The 20,692-nt window shown below is 39.4% G+C and overlaps 1 protein-coding gene across 1 annotated transcript in view; it reads left to right on the top strand.

The window, feature by feature from the left end:
- fstl5 (follistatin-like 5) overlaps nt 1–20,692 on the top strand; it is a 267,906-nt gene that overhangs the window by 174,765 nt on the left and 72,449 nt on the right. The window contains exon 7 of the mRNA XM_063000647.1: nt 8,994–9,160. Within this exon, the coding sequence (XP_062856717.1) occupies nt 8,994–9,160 (167 nt within the window). The remainder of the gene's footprint in view (nt 1–8,993; nt 9,161–20,692) is intronic.

The raw sequence follows: 20,692 nt of genomic DNA, 5'->3' as shown, positions 1-20,692 counted from the left end.
GCTGTGTCTTATCCATTTATACCAGCACAACACACACTAACACACCACCACCATGTCAGTGTCACTGCAGTGCTGAGAATGATCCACCACCCAAATAATACCTGCTCTGTGGTGGTCCTGTGGGGGTCCTGACCATTGAAGAACAGCATGAAAGTGGGCTAACAAAGCATGCAGAGAAATAGATGGACTACGGTCAGTAATTGTAGAACTACGAAGTGCTTCTATATGGTAAGTGGAGCTGATAAAATGGACAGTGAGTATAGAAACAAGGAGGTGGTTTTAATGTCATGGCTGATCAATGTAGCTCCTAATATAGTTCTCCTTTACTCTAATTGGTCACATTTGTCTTTTACAGTCCTTCAATACCTTTATTTTTTTTTTTTTTGTTCATGGACCTCTTCTTATAATGATCTACTCACATCGTTATTTCATGGTCACTTCTGTCAAAGTTCCTACCCTTACATCATCCTTTCATGTTAATCTTTCTTCAGTATAGTTCTCATTACATTCTCCTTTCACTCTCCTCTCCCAGTGGTCCTCCACTGAAGTCCTTCTTTGATTGTCCTTGTCTGTTATTAACCCTCTACTTACATTAACAGAACATCTTTTCCACTCTCACTGGCCCTGTGCTCACATCCCACTTTACCTCCCAACACCTACTGACCTCTACTTACACCATATCTTAACTCATATTGTCCGTCAACTTAAACCTTTCCTCCCACGATTCCTACACTGTTTTCCTTCCTCTCTTATTATTGACTCTCCACTCACAAACTCTCTCCTCTCCCATTGGTCCTTCAATCATTTTGGCTTACTGCTCTGTTACTGATCTGATCATTAGGGATCTTCCTGCAGATTAGATGACAGTCATTTATTAATTAAACATAACCAGCTAATGTATTTGCTGGTGCAGTGAAGAAATTGCACGTCATGGGGAAAGAAGCTTGTCTCAGGCTTGGGAAATTTTACTATCTTAACATTTAGAAATTACTGATATACATTTGTGCTCCTGATAATCCTTTATTGTGTGCCCAATGGTAAGCTCATGATTATAAAGTCTCTCTCTCTCTCTCTCTCTCTCTCTCTCTCTCTCTCTCTCTCTCTCTCTCTCTCTCTCTCTCTCTCTCTCTCTCTCTCTCTCTCTCTCTCTCTCTCTCTCTCTCTCTCTCTCTCTCTCTCTCTCTCTCTCTCTCTCTCTCTCTCTCTGACACTGAAGCTTGTTTGTATTATTTGGGAAATATAACAAATTTAGAATATAATGCCTGTAACACACATTGTTTTGCTAGTAGTCAATTTATTCTCCATGCCACCCACAGAGGATAGGTTTCCTTGCCACTGTCACCCTTGGCTTGCTCAACAGGGATTTTTGGTCTATCGGTCCTAGATTCTGTAAAGTTGCTTTGACACAATGTCCATTGCAAAAAGCGCTATACAAATACATTTACATTTTCAGCATTTAGCAGACGCTTTTATCCAAAGCGACTTACACAATGAGCAGAACACGATGAGCAATTGAGGGTTAAGGGCCTTGCTCAGGGACCCAACAGTGGCAACTTGGTGGTGGCGGGGCTTGAACCGGCAACCTTCTGTTTACTAGTTCAGTACCTTAACCACTGAGCTATCACTGGCACCCATTTGACTTGACTTGATTCATAAAAGATGTCAGCTGGTCAATAATCAGTGACCACTGTTGTCTGATTTTCTTCTTTTTGGTGCATAGTGAGCCAGTCACACCCACTCAGTGTCTACAAAGCCACAATACTGTAGCAGGTGCAGTGTCTTGCTAAAATAACCATGGATTTCCTGGGAAAAGACATTGCCTTTATGGCAGCATATGTTGCTCTAAAATCCCAATATACATCTCTGCGTCAGTGGTACCATCACACAGATGCAAATCACCCATGCTGTGAGCACTGATGCATTTATACCATGACAGTTTTCAACTTTCGTGTTGTGATAGCAGTCTGGATAGTCCTTTTATGTTTTATTGCAACATAAGTGCTGGGATTCACCTGGTGCCTCCAAGGTGAGGCGCTCACCACCCTGCTACAAATAGGAGGGCTCGAAATGCAGATAATTGTAATACTGATAATGAAGTGAATGTGGCAAAACACATCAAACCTTTCTGATTATGGGGCTGCCTAGTCACAGGCCAGACAAAGGCACCTAAAATGGGCATGCATGTGTTGGAACTGGATAATGGCACATTGGAACATGGCTGAAAAATCCTGTTTTTTCTAGATCATGTGGACTCCCAGGGAATATGCCTATTGTTTATTTGCAGAAGAGATGGCCCCAAGATGCACTCTAGGAGAATCCACTTTGCAATGTACAGAAACTGAAGGATGTGTTGAAAATGTCTTGGTACTAGATACAAAAGGATTGCTTTAGATTTTTTTAGCAGGTCAGATCTATTTTATTTTTCTGTTTTAACTGCATATTAGACAGGTGGTCTTAACACTGGCAGTGACCCAGCGAAGAACTTTAACACATACTAAAGAACACACAAGACTCTTTGTGTTTTTTTTACCTCACAAACTGTATTTAAAAGCACTATACATCCTACAGAGACAAAAAAGTTAACACTAAATGAATAACTAAATAACTAAACTAATTACTGATGTGTGTGTATGTGCTTGCTTTTTCAATGGTTTTATAATAATGTCCTTGTGAGTGCAGGTCTGGTTTGTATTGTAGGTTTAATTCAGGAAAACAGGTAAAAAAAGAAATACAGCATCCCTGAGTCTGGTGGAAAGTCAGAACTGCAAATACATTTTGACATTGTTAGCTACAATTAAAAGTCATTGAAACTTAGATGAAGTTGTTTATTAAGCTACAGCTATGGTAGTAAACAAGTCTTAATGGTATTTTCTTAGGTCACCTGTTACATCAACCCAGTTCCACTAACATATAGTACTGTTACATTTCAGTCCCTAATATAGTGCTATGAGCCTGTGTATTTATGAGCTTGCATTCTTAATAACCTTGGAAAAATAATTAGCAGAACAGAGGCTTTAGTCTTACCCATAATACAGTCCATATTTAAAAGGGGGAGGTCAGGTCAAATTTACTTGTACATCACCTTTTTTACAGTGGTCGTGGGTCAACCTGCAATCAATTCCTCCAGTAAAAGGAAAAATTACATTTCCCAGGTGCTGCTGCGCTCTTTAAAAATAATTCGCCACACTTGAGCTCAGTGCTACAAAAAAGCGTGGTTTGCTCAAAGTGGTACTGGGTGCGTTGTGCATGACCCAGCTGGTGTAGCGTTTAAAGAAAATTCTCGACTTTTCAGCTTTAATTAGCTGTTTTGGTTTTTCCCAAAAGGTTCTTTACTTCTGTTTCTTTACTTTAGCTGCTCAGCTCCTCAATGTTCTGAGATTCAAGTTAGTGAATGCTGCAGAGCACTCACTCTTGATGTGGGTGGTTAAAAATATTATTCCGCTTTTGTTTTTTTGTTCTTTTGTAAATCATACAGTTTGTGTGACAGTTGTTTTGGCTTCCTTTGTTCTGATTCTTTTCAGCCACTGCACTTGGGTCCAAAATCAGCTCAGTGGTAAATCACTTAATACCACCATTGTTATACACCAATCAACCATAACATTAAAACCACCTCCTTGTTTCTACACTCACTGTCCATTTTATCAGCTCCACTTACCATACACAAGCACTTTGTTGTTCTACAATTACTGACTGTAGTCCATATGTTACTCTGCATGCTTTGTTACCCCCCTTTCATGCTGTTCTTCAATGGTCAGGACCCCTACAGGACCACCACAGAGTAGGTATTATTTGGGTGGTGGATGATTCTCTGCACTGCAGTGACACTGACATGGTGGTGGTGTGTTAGTGTGTGTTGTGCTGGTATGAGTGGATAAGACACAGCAGCACTGATGGAGTTTTTTAAACACCTCTGGAATTGTCCACCAACCAAAAACATCCAACCAACAGCGCCCCGTGGGCAGCGTCCTATGACCACTGATGAAGGTCTAGAACATGACCAACTCAAACAGCAGCAATAGATGAGCGATCGTCTCTGACTTTACATCTACAAGGTGGACCAAATAGGTCGGAGTGTCTAATAGAGTGGACAGTGAGTGGACACGGTATTTAAAAACTCCAGCAGCGCTGCTGTGTCTGATCCACTCATACCAACACAAAACACACTAACACACCACCACCATGTCAGTGTTACTGCAGTGCTGAGAATCATCCACCACCTAAATAATACCTGCTCTGTGGTGGTCCTGACCATTGAAGAACAGGGTGAAAGCAGGCAAGCAGAGAAACAGATGGACTACAGTCAGCGGTATATATATATATATATATATATATACAGTATATATATATACAGTGTATCACAAAAGTGAGTACACCCCTCACATTTCTGCAAATATTTTATTATATCTTTTCATGGGACAACACTATATAAATAAAACTTGGATATAACTTAGAGTAGTCAGTGTACAACTTGTATAGCAGTGTAGATTTACTGTCTTCTGAAAATAACTCAACACACAGCCATTAATGTCTAAATAGCTGGCAACATAAGTGAGTACACCCCACAGTGAACATGTCCAAATTGTGCCCAAAGTGTCAATATTTTGTGTGACCACCATTATTATCCAGCACTGCCTTAACCCTCCTGGGCATGGAATTCACCAGAGCTGCACAGGTTGCTACTGGAATCCTCTTCCACTCCTCCATGATGACATCACGGAGCTGGTGGATGTTAGACACCTTGAACTCCTCCACCTTCCACTTGAGGATGCGCCACAGATGCTCAATTGGGTTTAGTCCATCACCTTTACCTTCAGCTTCCTCAGCAAGGCAGTTGTCATCTTGGAGGTTGTGTTTGGGGTCGTTATCCTGTTGGAAAACTGCCATGAGGCCCAGTTTTCGAAGGGAGGGGATCATGCTCTGTTTCAGAATGTCACAGTACATGTTGGAATTCATGTTTCCCTCAATGAACTGCAGCTCCCCAGTGCCAGCAACACTCATGCAGCCCAAGACCATGATGCTACCACCACCATGCTTGACTGTAGGCAAGATACAGTTGTCTTGGTACTTCTCACCAGGGCGCCGCCACACATGCTGGACACCATCTGAGCCAAACAAGTTTATCTTGGTCTCGTCAGACCACAGGGCATTCCAGTAATCCATGTTCTTGGACTGCTTGTCTTCAGCAAACTGTTTGCTGGCTTTCTTGTGCGTCAGCTTCCTTCTGGGATGACGACCATGCAGACCGAGTTGATGCAGTGTGCGGCGTATGGTCTGAGCACTGACAGGCTGACCTCCCACGTCTTCAACCTCTGCAGCAATGCTGGCAGCACTCGTGTCTATTTTTTAAAGCCGACCTCTGGATATGACGCCGAACACGTGGACTCAACTTCTTTGGTCGACCCTGGCGAAGCCTGTTCCGAGTGGAACCTGTCCTGGAAAACCGCTGTATGACCTTGGCCACCATGCTGTAGCTCAGTTTCAGGGTGTTAGCAATCTTCTTGTAGCCCAGGCCATCTTTGTGGAGAGCAACAATTCTATTTCTCACATCCTCAGAGAGTTCTTTGCCATGAGGTGCCATGTTGAATATCCAGTGGCCAGTATGAGAGAATTGTACCCAAAACACCAAATTTAACAGCCCTGCTCCCCATTTACACCTGGGACCTTGACACATGACACCAGGGAGGGACAACGACACATTTGGGCACAATTTGGACATGTTCACTGTGGGGTGTACTCACTTATGTTGCCAGCTATTTAGACATTAATGGCTGTGTGTTGAGTTATTTTCAGAAGACAGTAAATCTACACTGCTATACAAGTTGTACACTGACTACTCTAAGTTATATCCAAGTTTCATGTCTATAGTGTTGTCCCATGAAAAGATATAATGAAATATTTGCAGAAATGTGAGGGGTGTACTCACTTTTGTGATACACTGTATATATATATGAACTGGGAAGAAAACTTGAAAGGAACAATTAGCTTGGAAGCTTGATTAGGATCTACCAGAGCATCCAGTCAAAAATATCACTTAACCTTGATTAATTTCTCAGTGTCATTAATAGAAGGTATATTTCTTATTTGGTCAATGTGACAAAGATCATCTGTTTCATAACGAGTGGCTCAGTGGGTATCACTGTTGCCTCACAGCAAGAAGGTCCTTTCTGTATGGGTTTTTTTTGGGAGCTTCAAAAGAGCTATTTTTCAAAAAGTTTCTGCACTTTTTTTTAAACTTTATTTATTAAGGATTTCAAAAACAAAACACATCACTTTTACAGTGGGGTCAAAAAGTATTTAGTCAGCCACTGATTGTGCAGGTTCTCCTACTTAGAAAGATGAGAGAGGTCTGTAATTTTCATCATAGGTACACTTCAACTATGAGAGACAAAATGAGGAAAAAAAATTTTTAAAGAATTTATTTGTAAATTATGGTGGAAAATAAGTAGTTGGTCAATAACAAAAGTTCAACTCAATACTTTGTAACATAACCTTTGTTGGCAATGACAGAGGTCAAATGTTTCCTGTAAGTCTTCACCAGGTTTGCACACACTGTAGCTGGTATTTTGGCCCATTCCTTCATGCAGATCTCCTCTAGAGCAGTGATGTTTTGGGGCTGTCGCTGGGCAACACGGACTCCACAAATTTTCTGTGGGGTTGAGGTCTGGAGACTGGCTAGGCCACTCCAGGACCTTGAAATGCTTTTTACGGAGCCACTCCTTTGATGCCCGAGCGGTGTGTTTGGGATCATTGTCATGCTGGAAGACCCAGCCACGTTCCATCTTAAATGCTCTCACTGATGGAAGGAGGTTTTGGCTTAAAATCTCACGATACATGGCCCCGTTCATTCTTCCCTTAACACGGATCAGTCGTCCTGTCCCCTTTGCAGAAAAACAGCCCCAAAGCATGATGTTTCCACCCCCATGCTTCACAGTAGGTATGGTGTTCTTGGGTTCTTCTTCTTCCTCCAAACACGACGAGTTGAGTTTTTACCAAAAAGTTAAATTTTGGTTTCATCTGACCACATGATATTCTCCCAATCCTCTTCTGGATCATCCATATGCTCTCTGGCAAACTTCAGACGGGCCTGGACATGTACTGGCTTAAGCAGGGGGACACGCCTGGCACTGCAGGATTTGAGTCCCTCTCGGCGTAGTGTGTTACTGATGGTAGCCTTTGTTACTTTGGTCCCAGCTCTCTGCAGGTCATTCATCAGGTCCCTCCGTGTAGTTCTGGGATATTTGCTCACCGTTCTCATGATCATTTTGACCCCACGGGATGAGATCTTGACCCCAAAGGAGATTATCAATGGTCTTGTATGTCTTCCATTTTCTTACAATTGCTCCCACAGTTGATTTATTCACACCAACCTGCTTGCCTATTGTAGATTCACTCTTCCCAGCCTGGTGCAGGTCTACTATTTTCTTCCTGGTGTCCTTCGACAGCTCTTTGGTCTTGGCCATGGTTGAGTTTGGAGTCTGACTGTTTGAGGCTGTGGACAGGTGTCTTTTATACAGATAACGATGTCAAACAGGTGCCATTAATACAGGTAACGAGTGGAGGACAGAAGAGCTTCTTAAAGAAGAAGTTACAGGTCTGTGAGAGCCAGAAATCTTGCTTGTTTGTTATTGACCAAATACTTATTTTCCACCATAATTTACAAATAAATTATTTAAAAATCCTACAATGTGATTTCCTGAATTTTGAAGTGTACCTATGATGAAAATTACAGACCTCTCTCATCTTTCTAAGTAGGAGAACCTGCACAATCAGTGGCTGACTAAATACTTTTTGACCCCACTGTATATATATTCACCCCCTGACGCATTTTTCCCAGCATTGTACCAACTTTTTTAATGCCATCAAAAGAAGAAAAAAATTGATTGAGCGTGTAGCCATATATATAACATTTTCTATAGCCAGGCAATAAGGCCTTCCATCATATACACTCTATATAGTGAGTGTGATATGTTCCTGTATATGTGTGTTTATTCATTTACTGAATAGATCTTTATATAGAATGTGACTGTGACTTATACAGAATGTGGAATCTGTGTTTTTGTTTTGCTTGTTTTCACTGATTGTTGATTAATGTTTGCTGAAATTGACTGTGTTAATTATTCCCTATTATGATGTACATTTCTACAAGGGTGCAGACCCAGACAAGTGTGGCCTCTTGCCTCAGCAATTCAATAACAGCAAATGAAGCAAGCGCTTGATTACTAAATTACTTTAGGTTCATTGGTGCAGACGTTCACGCAAAGCACATACTTATACAAAGCTAATTTATGTCAATACAAGAACACACTGCTGGAGAGATGATTACATTATGAATGAGTTGAGATATGACAATGGGTTCAAAATTCATGGGAAAAAATCTATGGAATATTTCATCCAGATGTTTGACTTACACTTTCACTTATTTTAAATGTTATCATTTAATGTAATCATTGAGCTAATATTTGGTGTCTGATGTTTGTGCTACGTTGTAATTGTTGCTAATGAGTAAGGAAACATAGTGAAAGTTAGTAGTGTAGATATCAATTTAACAACTGCATGTGCTGCGTAATCACAGGCTTCAGAAAGTTTAAGTTCTATCATTAGCTTTCAAAAAGCATACAGATAACAAATCCACAAAGCATGGCTAATATTTGTTTAAACACTAAACAGCCAAAGTATCTAGACAGTTACTGACAGTTAGCTTGTTGGACACCTGAAAGCTTGTTGGACATCTTATTTGAAAACCACCGACATTATACTCCTTTGGGGCGCATTCACATGAAAAGCATTTTGCACTTCGCTTACCGCGAGCCTTGGCGCAAACTGTTGCTTTGCTTTGTTTGTATGGTAAACGGTTCGTATCAATGTAATTAATTACATTGGGTATTAGAGGCAACATTTTTATAAATAACATTTTGGCCGTCTATTCTTCAAGAACCAAGGACGTGCTGAAACACATTTACCCTTGCTAACTATTCCACTCACTGTTTTCTCAGATGTGTATCAGCTAAGCCTTGCTGAGGAGGAGAAGCTAAGTATTACCACAGTGACAGTGGGTCAAAGTGTGGTACTGACGTGTGCTATCGTGGGAGAAAGGCGGCTGCCAATCATCTGGAGACGTAACAATCACACACTGAACTCACTGCAGCTGGAGGATATCAGTGTAAGTAACATGTCTTTTTTACTTCCAAAGCATTTCTATAGTGATCTCAAAGTCTGAGATCACTGTACAGAATACAGATCACTAAATTAAATACAAACTCCATTTCCAATCCGGACATCTTGTAAAATGCAATAAAATCAAGAATATGTGATTTGTTTATTATTTTGAATTTCTTTTTGGCCCAAACTTATCTTAGATGGATTTTTTTCTTTGTATTTTTGTCAGTTTAAAAGGTTTAAAAGAATAAATAAATAACAGATTCTCATTTTTATTGCGTTAAACGAAATGCCCCATCTTTGCCACTCAGGTGGTGCAGTGGTAAAACACACTAGCACACCAGAGCTGACATTTCAAACTCATCGGTTCGAAGCTCAGCTCTGCCATCTGGCTGGGCTGGGCGCCTACATGAACAACGATCAGTTTGTTCATACAGGGTGTGAGCCGGATAGGGACCTCATAACTGATGCAATTACGACCTCTGCTGGCTGCACAGAGTCGAGGAATAATGTGGACAGGGTGTGGCTCTTCGTGCACAAAGCTGATCCGCATATGAACTCGCCTTGCCACGTGTTGGAGGGGGAGTGTGTACATCAACATCAGTATTTCTTAGCATTTGTTATGGCTAGCAAATTTACTTTGATTTAACTCTAGCTTCTGATTAGTTGTTAAATAATAATACTTTCAACTTTTTACTTAAACTGTTATGCAGACTGTATGATTTGTAATGAAAATATTGAAATAAAAGTAAAAATTCATTGCAAACGAGCAAGAAAGTAAGCAGTGTTGGACAAGCTGATTTTAAAGTAGTTAGCTAAATTATTAGTTACAGTAAAGTTACAGTAAAGCTTTCTGAAAAAGAAATGTATCAAACTTAGCTACAAGCTACAGGTAAAAATGTAACTTACCCGCACTGGTGCTACATCCAAGAATGAACGTTGCCAGTGGTTCATATTAATAATAATAATTATTATTATTTATTAGAATTTTAACATCATGTTTTACACACTTTGGTTACATTCATGACAGAAACAGTAGTTACTTGTTACACAAATCAAACACAATCATGGACAATTTTGTATCTCCAATTTACCTCACTTGCATGTTTTTGGACTGTGGGAGGAAACCGGATCCCCTGGAGGAAACACACACAGACACTGGGAGAAAATGCAAACTCCACACAGAAAGGACCCGGACAACCCCCCCACCTGGTATAATAATAATAGGGTTATAGTACATGTTTTTATTATTATTATTTTCTAATTACCTAATAAATTACCAGCCATATAACTGATTCTCGAGATAAGAGACAAAACATGTCCTACATCAAAAGCTTTTATGCGCATATGTCTTTAAAAGTCTTTAATGTGTTAAAAATCTGAAGGATCTGTGTATACTGATAAACTCAGTTTAAAAGGCTCTGTACTTTGGAGGGGCGGCACGGTGGCTTGGTGGGTAGCACTGTCGCCTCACAGCAAGAAGGTCCTGGGTTTGATCCCCAGGTGGGCGGTCTGGGTCTTTTCTGTGTGGAGTTTGTTCCGGTTTCCTCCTACATTTCAGCAACTCGTCAAATTTAATGTCTGGCAGAGTTGACGTATAAGCTGACAGGAATGCTTAATTCTGTCAAAAACTCTTTATTTGTAAAGGATAACCATCACATATGCTAGTTAGTTATGCCCGACACTCCTTCTGTGCAACAGGCCTATCACAGGGGGCCGCCAGAGTTCTCGTTCATTAGTTTTTGTTTGATGCCAGAAACATTCTAGTCTCTTGATGTCTGCCTGAAGATTCTGTTGCCAGGTGTTCTTTGGACGGCCTCTCTTGCTCCTCTCTAGAGAGTTTTATGTCAACGCTTGTCTAATCTCAATTAGTCATTAGGAAAATATTTGTAAATACTTCACTTTTTATCTCAGTAACTGTCAACACTGTCAGATGAAGGTGTTGACAATATATAAAATATTTAATACTAAATGCAGTGTTGTCTTCTTTGCCCAAGAACATTATGAATATTTGAAACATGATTATATAGGCTTAACATTAAAAAAATGCACATTCACACATAAATGTAATTATTTTCCATGTTAAATGGATGTGTTGCTAAAAGCATTACCCAGTAGTACCCAATTATTCATTATAATTATTAATAATTAATATGTACTATGCTCACCAATACAACTTTTTGCATAAGTGGTTAGCTACCAGGCTGTTAAGAATTATTTTACAGAAGGTTATGCTGCCTTTATTTTATTTAGTGTAGTATTAGTGTTAATTAATGTGGTAAATTCAGTACTACGTGACTGACTACGAAGAACATCGTCCAACATTCCAGCTGTGCAAATATTGATTCACTTCAGTACTAAAGGCAGTTGTAGCCTAGAGGTTAAAGTACTGGACTAGTAATCAAAAGGTGGCTGGTATATATATGTGTATATATATATATATATATATATATATATATATAAGCACTTTGTAGTTCTACAATTACTAACTGTTGTCCATCTGTTTCTCTTCATGCTTTGTTAGCCCCCTTTCATGCTGTTTTTTCAATGGTCAGGGCTCTCCCAGGACCACTACAGAGTAGGAGGATCATTCTCAGCATTGCAGTGACACTGACATGGTGGTGGTGTGTTAGTGTGTGTTGTGTGTGCTGGTATGAATGGATAAGACACAGCAGTGCTGCTGGAGTTTTTAAACACCTCACTGATACTGCTGGACTAAGAGTAGTCCACCAACCAAAAACATCCAGCCAACAGCGTCCTGTGACCACTAATGAAGGTCTAGAAGATGACCAACTCAATCAGCAGCAATAGATGAGCGATCGTCTCTGACTTTACATCTACAAGGTGGACCAACTAGGTAGGAGTGTCTAATAGAGTGGACAGTGAGTATTTAAAAACTCCAGCAGTGCTGCTGTGTCTGATCCACTCATACCAGCACAACACACACTAACACACCACCACCATGTCAGTGCCACTGCAGTGCTGAGAAAGATTCACCACCTAAATAATACTTGCTCTGTGGTGGTCCTGACCATTAAAGAACAGGGTGAAAGCAGGCTAAAACAGTATGTAGAGAAACATATGGACTACAGTCAGTAATTGTAGAACTACAAAGTGCTTCTATATGGTAAGTGGAGCTGATAAAATGGACAGTGGGCGTAGAAATAAGGAGGTGGTTTTAATGTTATGGCTGATCGGTGTATTTTTTAGCTGCAAAACATCTGGCTTAAATGCTTCCATACCTTCTTATGTATCAGCGTGCAGGTGCATTTTATATGTAGACAAGTTCTATCCAAATACAACCATAGTAATTGGCATGTAACTGGGTGTAAATAGCATTTAATTGTTTTAGCTGGCTTTATGAGCTGGCTGCAATCTTACAGAAGTGCTTACAGAAGCTGTGGGAGCTTAGTCTCAAGCTGAGGTAGCCTGCCAAATAATCACTATAAAGGAGGATATACTGTGAAGAAGGTAATGAAAGAGGGAAACCTGTTTAATTATTAGAAATAAATCAGGAGCTAAAATAAAAAGCACTTTTTATTCTCAAATTGTTTTAGGTGAGAGGCTGATATGTATACCTGGCTCACCTATATATTAAATTTTTTTTTTTACCAATTTATGGCTACATATACACCGACTAGGCATAACATTATGACCACTGACAGGTGAAGTGAATAACACTGATTATCTCTTCATCACGGCACCTGTTAGTGGGTGGAATATATTAGGCAGCAAGTGAACATTTTATCCTCAAAGTTGATGTGTTAGAAGCAGGAAAAATAAGCGAGCGTAAGGATTTAAGTGAGTTTGACAAGGGCCAAATTGTGATGTCTAGGTCAGAGCATCTCCAAAACTGCAGCTCTTGTGGGGTGTTCCCGGTCTGCAGTGGTCAGTATCTATCAAAAGTGGTCCAAGGAAGGAACAGTGGTAAACCGGCAACAGGGTCATGGGCGGCCAAGGCTCTTTGATGCATGTGAGGAGCGAAGGCCGGCCCGTGTGGTCCCATCCAACAGAGGAGCTACTGTAGCTCAAATTGCTGAAGAAGTTAATGCTGGTTCTGATAGAAAGGTGTCAGAATACACAGTGCATAGCTGCTGACCAGTCAGGGTGGCCATGCTAACCCCTGTCCACCCCCGAAAGTGCCAACAATGGGCATGTGAGCATCGGAACTGGACCACGGAGCAATGGAAGAAGGTGGCCTGGTCTGATGAATCACGTTTTCTTTTACATCACTTGGATGACCGGGTGCGTGTGCGTTTCCTACCTAGGGAACACATGGCACCAGAATGCACTATGGGAAGAAGGCAAGCTGGCGGAGGCAGTGTGATGCTTTGGGCAATGTTCTGCTGGGAAACCTTGGGTCCTGCCATCCATGTGGATGTTACTTTGACACGTACCACCTACCTAAGCATTGTTGCAGACCATGTACACCCTTTCATGGAAACGGTATTCCCTGATGGCTGTGGCCTCTTTCAGCAGGATAATGCGCCCTGCCACAAAGCAACAATGGTTCAGGAATGGTTTGAGGAGCACAACAACGAGTTTGAGGTGATGACTCGGCCTCCAAATTCCCCAGATCTCAATCCAATCGAGCATCTGTGGGATGTGCTGGACAAAAAAGTTCAATCCATGGAGGCCCCACCTCACAACTTACAGGAGTTAAAGGATCTGCTGCTGACATCTTGGTGCCAGATACCACAGCACACTCTCAGGGGTCTAGTGGAGTCCATGCCTCAACGGGTTAGGGCTGTTTTGGCAGCAAAAGCGGGACCAACACAATATTAGGAAGGTGGTCATAATCAGTGTATGTAAGCATATATGGTTGAATACATATACTGTATGTAAGCTAATTAAAGTTTTCTGTCATATTTTTCCATAGTTGTAACTGTAGCAGGAGGGACTACTACCTGTTGTACGAGTTACGGTTTGGTCTCTGTGTTTGTTTTATCAGAGAAAAAGGCCTAGGGGTCCTGTAGCCCTTTCAGCTTTCTTTTTGACAAGGTAAATTAGAAAGGTAATATGATTAAAACAGCTACAGGACACTAGGTGATGGAACAGTGACTGCAAATGAATGCAATAAACATAGACCAATCAAATCCAAGTCGTTAGTTTTATAATACTAACCTAATGTGCTTTTTAATGTACTGAAACATATATTTTTTATTGTTTAATAAAAAGTGACAATGACAGCGGGACATTTTAAACTGAATTATAACATCTGACGTAAGCTTTATTTAGCATGCACACACCCACCCACACACAAACACACACACACACACAAACCCCATTTCCAGAAAAGTTGGGATGTTTTGTAAAATACAATAAGAAGAAGAATCTGTGATTTGTTAATTCTCTTAAATCCCTGAAATCCTGGCTACATGTATCAAAAGCAGCATGATGGTTTTATTGTTGATTGAGGGCTTGAAGGTCACACACATTCAGCAGTGGCTTCTTAATTTGCCCTACACAGACTGTGATGTCTCCAGATTCCCCTAAGGTAGATGGTGAAAGAAAGTTTATTTATTTACAACCCCAAATCAGAAAAAGTTGGGAGAGTATGGAAAATGCAAATAAATAAAAAATGCAGTGTTCCTTACATTTGCTTTGACTTTTATTTGATAGCAGACAGTTTGAACCCAAGATATGTCATGTTTTGTCTGCTCAACTTAATTTCATTTGTTAATATTCCTCCATTCCTGCATTTCAGGCCTGCAACACATTTCACAAAAGTTGGGACGGGGGCAATTTAAGGCTGGTATTGAGGTGATAAAAACTAAATAATGATGTGATTCCAAACAGATGATGTGAACAGGTGATTGTAATCATGGTTTGGTACAAAAGCAGCATCCAGGAGAGGCTGAGTCTTTGATAAGCAAAGATAATCAGAGGATCTCCAGTTTGTCAACAAATGTGTGAGGAAATTTTCGAAATGTTTAAAAACAATGTACCTCAAAGAAAGATTGGAAGGGATTTGCATATTCCTCCCTCTACAGTGCATAATATCATTAAACCATTCAAGGAATCAGTAATCCAGGGACGTCCATGCATTTTTCAACAAGACAATGCAAAACCACATGCTGCACACATTACAAAGGCATGGCTGCAGAAGAAGAGGGTACAGGTACTGGACTGGCCTGCCTGCAGTCCTGACCTGTCCTCAATAGAGAATCTGTGAGACGTGTTTGCAGGAAGAATGGGACAAAATAAAACCTAAAACACGAAATCGCTTTTTTTGGAATGTGTTGCAGGCCTGAAATGCAGGAATGGAGGTATATTAACAAATGAAATGAAGTTGAGCAGACAAAACATGAAACATCTCGAGTCTGTAAACAAATAAAAGTCAAAGTAAACGTAATGAACACTGCATTTTTATTTTACTTGTATTGTCCATACTGTCCCAACTTTTTAGATTTGGGGTTGTAGATGGTGAAAGACATTGTTTATTTAGTTATTTAACTGATTGGCAGTTCTCTTATAAAGTTTGAAACACAGTGGTGAGGCACAACCTATCGTAGTACATACTGAGGCTTTGGTGGATCTCTCTTTAACACAGTATCTTTTATTTCTTCACACTTATTTCCCCACACCCGGCTTTTTATTTATTTATTTATTTGTTTGTTTATTTATAAAGTTAATTAGTAAAGATAATTAGTAAAGACATTGGATATCTTTCTTACTTACTGTGTAAGCCTAATTCTTATTGTATATTAAAAGTCCCACAATGTCCCAACTCATCTGACAGTGGGGTTTGTACATACCAATATGTACGATAATGATAAGCGGTGAGTATTTGTTTTTGTGCCTGGGTGTGGGTGTGTTTTCTGTCTATGCTCGGCTGTAAATAATCTGCATAATCCGCAGACTTGGATGTAAAGGTTGTTAAATGTCACTGAGTGCAGAACTGCAATCTCAGACCTGACCGGGCTCTTGAGTCCCATAAGTATCTGAGGTGTAAGATTTTTTTTTCTAAGTAAGTTTTATAGCAGCCCTGAAGGCAGTTGTCTGAGGTGTGGGTTTATTTATCACACATTCTTGCAAACCCGATTTTCATGAGACCTAAAACTTGAAGTGAGACAAAGATTTAAATCATTCATTGCAGTTTTATAAATAGCTACAAATCTATGTAAATAGCCACACAGATAATATACATTGGTTATACTTAAATATTAAAGAATGTGATGTAAATGTTTTATTATTTAAACCATAATGACTGCTACACATGTATGCCAGTTGATTTATTGGACATTATTTATTTCACAACCACCTTAATGCATAAATATTAATCACCTGGGATTTGACCACGATTTTTTATTTAATTTTTAAAATATGGAATGTACATAGATACATACATACTTTGACCAAATAAAAAAAAATTAAAAAAAACAACAATAAAATGAAATGAAAGCAATGATATCAAGAATCGAGAATCATCTTAATGATTTTATGCTGTGCTATGCACAAAACACATAATAATATACAGTAGTGAACTATTAGTCTTACTTACATATTTTATCATTTAGGTAATTTTAGAACTTGTATTTTACAGCCTAATAGTTTTACTGTTCATGTTTTTGACCTTTTCAAATTTTTTTAAATGTAAAAATAAATATATAATAAAATAATTTTATTGTTGTTGCATTTAACTAAAAAAGTTGTGTATATAAACCGATCAGCCATAACAATAAAACCTTGTTTCTACACTCACTGTCCATTGTATCAGCTGCACTTACCATATAGGAGCACTTTGTAGTTCTACTGTACAATTACTGACATGGTGGTGGTGTGTTAGTGTGTGTTGTGCTGTTATGAGTGGATCAGACACAGCAGCGCTGCTGGAATTTTTAAATACCGTGTCCACTCTGTTAGACACTCCTACCTATTTGGTCCACCTTGTAGATGTAAAGTCAGAGACGATCGCTCATCTATTGCTGCTCTTTGAGTTGGTCATCTTCTAGACCTTCATCAGTGGTCACAGGACGCTGCCTACGGGGCGCTGTTGGCTGGAAATTTTTGGTTGGTGGACTATTCTCAGTCCAGCAGTGACAGTGAGGTGTTTAAAACTTCATCAGTGCTGCTGTGTCTTATCCACTCATACCAGCACAACACACACTAACACACTGATAGAAATTTGGCATACAGGAGTCTGGAGACCAGGTCTTGAAAGGATCAAACAGGAGGGTTCATTTTAATATACAAAAAGGTGTGAGGAGGCAGGATTTAGGGGTATGTAGGAGACGGGAAAAGGGAGTAGGTGAGGGGTAAATCTCTCAACACCACCACCATGTCAGTGTCACTGCAGTGCTGAGAATGATCCCACACCCAAATAATACCTATTCTGTAGTGGTTCTGGGAGAGTCCTGACCGTTGATGAACAGCATGAAAGGGGGCTAACAAAGCGTGCAGAGAAACAGATGGACCACATGAAAGCAACATGATAGCAACCACATGAAACACATTAGCAACCAACTAGAACGCAACAACCTGAAACACCCTAGCAAATGTCATAAATATATTTTTCCATAATATTAAGCACTGTTGTAGTTCCTTCAGCAATACATGTCTAGTTATTGTTATTATAATTATAATTATAATTATAATTATTATTATTATTATTATTATCTGTTAAACAGTTAGATATTTACTTGGCTGTGGTGTTTTAAACAAATGCAGTGAAACTCCAATTCGATTGACTATGCCTTAATCATACAGTATATATGCAATGCTATCTTCAAATCTGTCTAAAATAAGGCACCTCAGGTAGAATGCTGCCTGCCAAATGAAACAGAGTAAATGTGTTGCATGAGATCAAAGGTAGGGCTTTTTTTATTTGTACTGACCAAAATAAAAAAAAATGGGAAAAAAAGATATTTCAAAGACCTGTAATCAAAACCAATATCGACCTTACAAGTAATTAGTAGCAAGCGTACCAAGTTTAACAATATTTTTAGATTTTATATAATATCAAAAAAGAATGCTATACAGGTTCATATTGCTTATTTTCTGATTGTTACTCTGACGTAATAGGCAACAGATACCAAAAAATTATTAGTCCTTCACTAAATAGTTCTGGATTTACAAGGGCTCAATAATAATAATAGGTATAAATGTGTTCACCAGCATACAGCAACTTCAGAAGCTTCAGAAGAATGAGTGGATTTCCAGATCATCCACCACAGCGTGAAATGTGAAAATAAAATCTTGCCATGTATTTCATCACTGGTGCAGCTGGTCCTGCCAGAGAAGAGACTTCATTCTTTTAAACTCTTCTTTTAAACTTCAGCTTGACAACTTTACACAACATTCAACAGCTTAACTTCAAATACAACATGTAAAATATACAGAAATAGGAAACAGGGACTGATGTAGTAAATTATGAAATTAAAGACACAGTTTTCTCAAAACAATATTCAACGTGCAGCTTATAAACCATATAGGGTGTGTTTGAAAACCTAGTGAGCTCTCTACATAGACGCATTTTACGTCATCCTATACGCACTCTCAAACAGAAGGCTGTTCGAATTCTTAGATGCCTTAAAATGCTGCCTAGTAAGGTACCTTAAATCTGAACGGTATTTTGACTGAATAACGAGGAAACATCTGATGCTTCTGTAGCGGTGAAGGCAATCCCAGCATTCAGTGCGGCACAATTTTTCTCACAAAAAAATACAAATATGGCGGACGAATGCGGAGCAACGAACGTGTTCTTTTCAAATGTAAATAAATTCTCATTGATTTTTTATTTGTATAAAGGTGCACAAGTGTCATTTATTTGTAAATTCGGACTTGTCAGTGACAGTTTAACCGTTTTCGGTACATGGGGGAGATTAGTTGACATGCTAGCTCATTGTGCCACTTCATCCCATTGGTTTGAATAGCATGAGGCTAACTGTGTTAGCTTAGTAAGCGAAAACTGGTGTAGTCGCTGTAATCGCTGTCTAAGCAGCACGTCCGAATAACCCGACTTATAAATCGATTACTTATTAGAATCCTCTATACTTAGGCAGCTGCCTAAGTAGGCAGTAGACAGCAAGGCAGCTCACTAAGTTTTCGAACAGTCCCCTAGTTTTGTTTTGGCCAATTAGTGCCAGATGGTTTTACAAACAATTTCTGTAAGCTAGGGTGGTCACCTCCATAACCCCAAAAATGAGGACATCAGACCTCCCAAAATGGAGGGCACAAACAATTAAAACCTTAATTTATTATAATTGTGATCCAACCAAATGAACTATAAAATGAACTAGAAAATTTCCATATTAATAAATGTTCCACTCATCACATTTAGAGTGTACTTGTGATACTTCATCTTTCCTATTTTTCCAAAATGAAAGGGTAGTAAGCCGACCACTCAGAGCTGTACATTGTTTTTCGTTTTGCCATATTGACAGCATGAACAGTTATTAAAACTTAGTAATTAATTAGCATTTAAGGGCTGGATGTTCCAGAGTAAAGGGGTAGGTGACCTCACAGATAGTGGTGGCTTTAAACCAATGAAATACAAGTCATTTCTTTGACATGTTTGTAAGGCAATGATAGGCACATTATTTATGATTGTTACAATCCTCTGGTTACCTTCCAAAGAAAGACTAATACATGTCCGTTTAGGCTTTGTGCCGGACTGTGGACAGGCAAATGAAAAAACGAACTCTAAAACTGGGCATATGGACACCCTACTTTCACCTCCCAAAACTAAGTGTAAACCAGGTCTATACAGTGGTACCTTGTAACTCAACGTCCGCTAAACTCAAAATCTTTGAAAATTTGTAGCCTTAAACTCGAAGTTTCCCTTAAACTCAACGTGTGTGCGATGGCTGCTTTGTTCAACGCTTGGTTTAAGTCAGCATTTCCCAAAGTGTGGGGCCCCTGGGGGGCGCAGAGGCATGACGGGGGGGGGGGGGGGGGCGCGTCTGACTTGCGGAGAAATTAAGTGCAGAACCAATGTTTTAACGTCTGAATCTTTTTTACAGTGGACAATAAACAAACTGTGTTTTCAGGTTTAAAGTATTCATTCTGACAGAGAGTCTAGATCAGCATGACAGATTTTCATCTTCCACAGGGGGGCGTGACAGAAAAAGTGATGTGGTAAAACGTCATCAAAGTACGCATATGAGACAAATCTGCATTCATGTGGAATAACCGTCAAATCCACTCTGAAAGCTCCACATGTGTCTGTGTTTAGCTGGATTTTCCTCACTGTTTCACTTTTAAACTTGTGTTATAGCTCGGGGTTCTGAGAAATTGTGAGAATCAGCTTTTCCGAGAAAGTCTAAAACGCTTATCATAAAAAAAGCTTGATGTGACTTAATGTATTAAAAGAACAACACAGGAACACTACAACTCTCTTAATTATTACTGCTCATAAGTTCTCTCCACTAATTAAAACGCATAAGAAAACAAAACAAGAATTTGTATTATTGTATTTTTTGTAAAAAATGTTTAACTGTTTTTAACTGTATTTCAGTGTTTTTATATTATATTTTTGTTATTTTCAGTGTCTAAGTGTCAAAAACAACCCCATCATTTTACATTAGCCTACAAA

The sequence above is a fragment of the Trichomycterus rosablanca genome, chromosome 8, assembly GCF_030014385.1.
Source record: "Trichomycterus rosablanca isolate fTriRos1 chromosome 8, fTriRos1.hap1, whole genome shotgun sequence".
In the NCBI taxonomy this organism is placed as follows: Eukaryota; Metazoa; Chordata; class Actinopteri; order Siluriformes; family Trichomycteridae; genus Trichomycterus; species Trichomycterus rosablanca.
The sequence above is the reverse complement of the archived record's forward strand: the minus strand, read 5'-3'. Positions and strand labels throughout refer to the sequence as shown.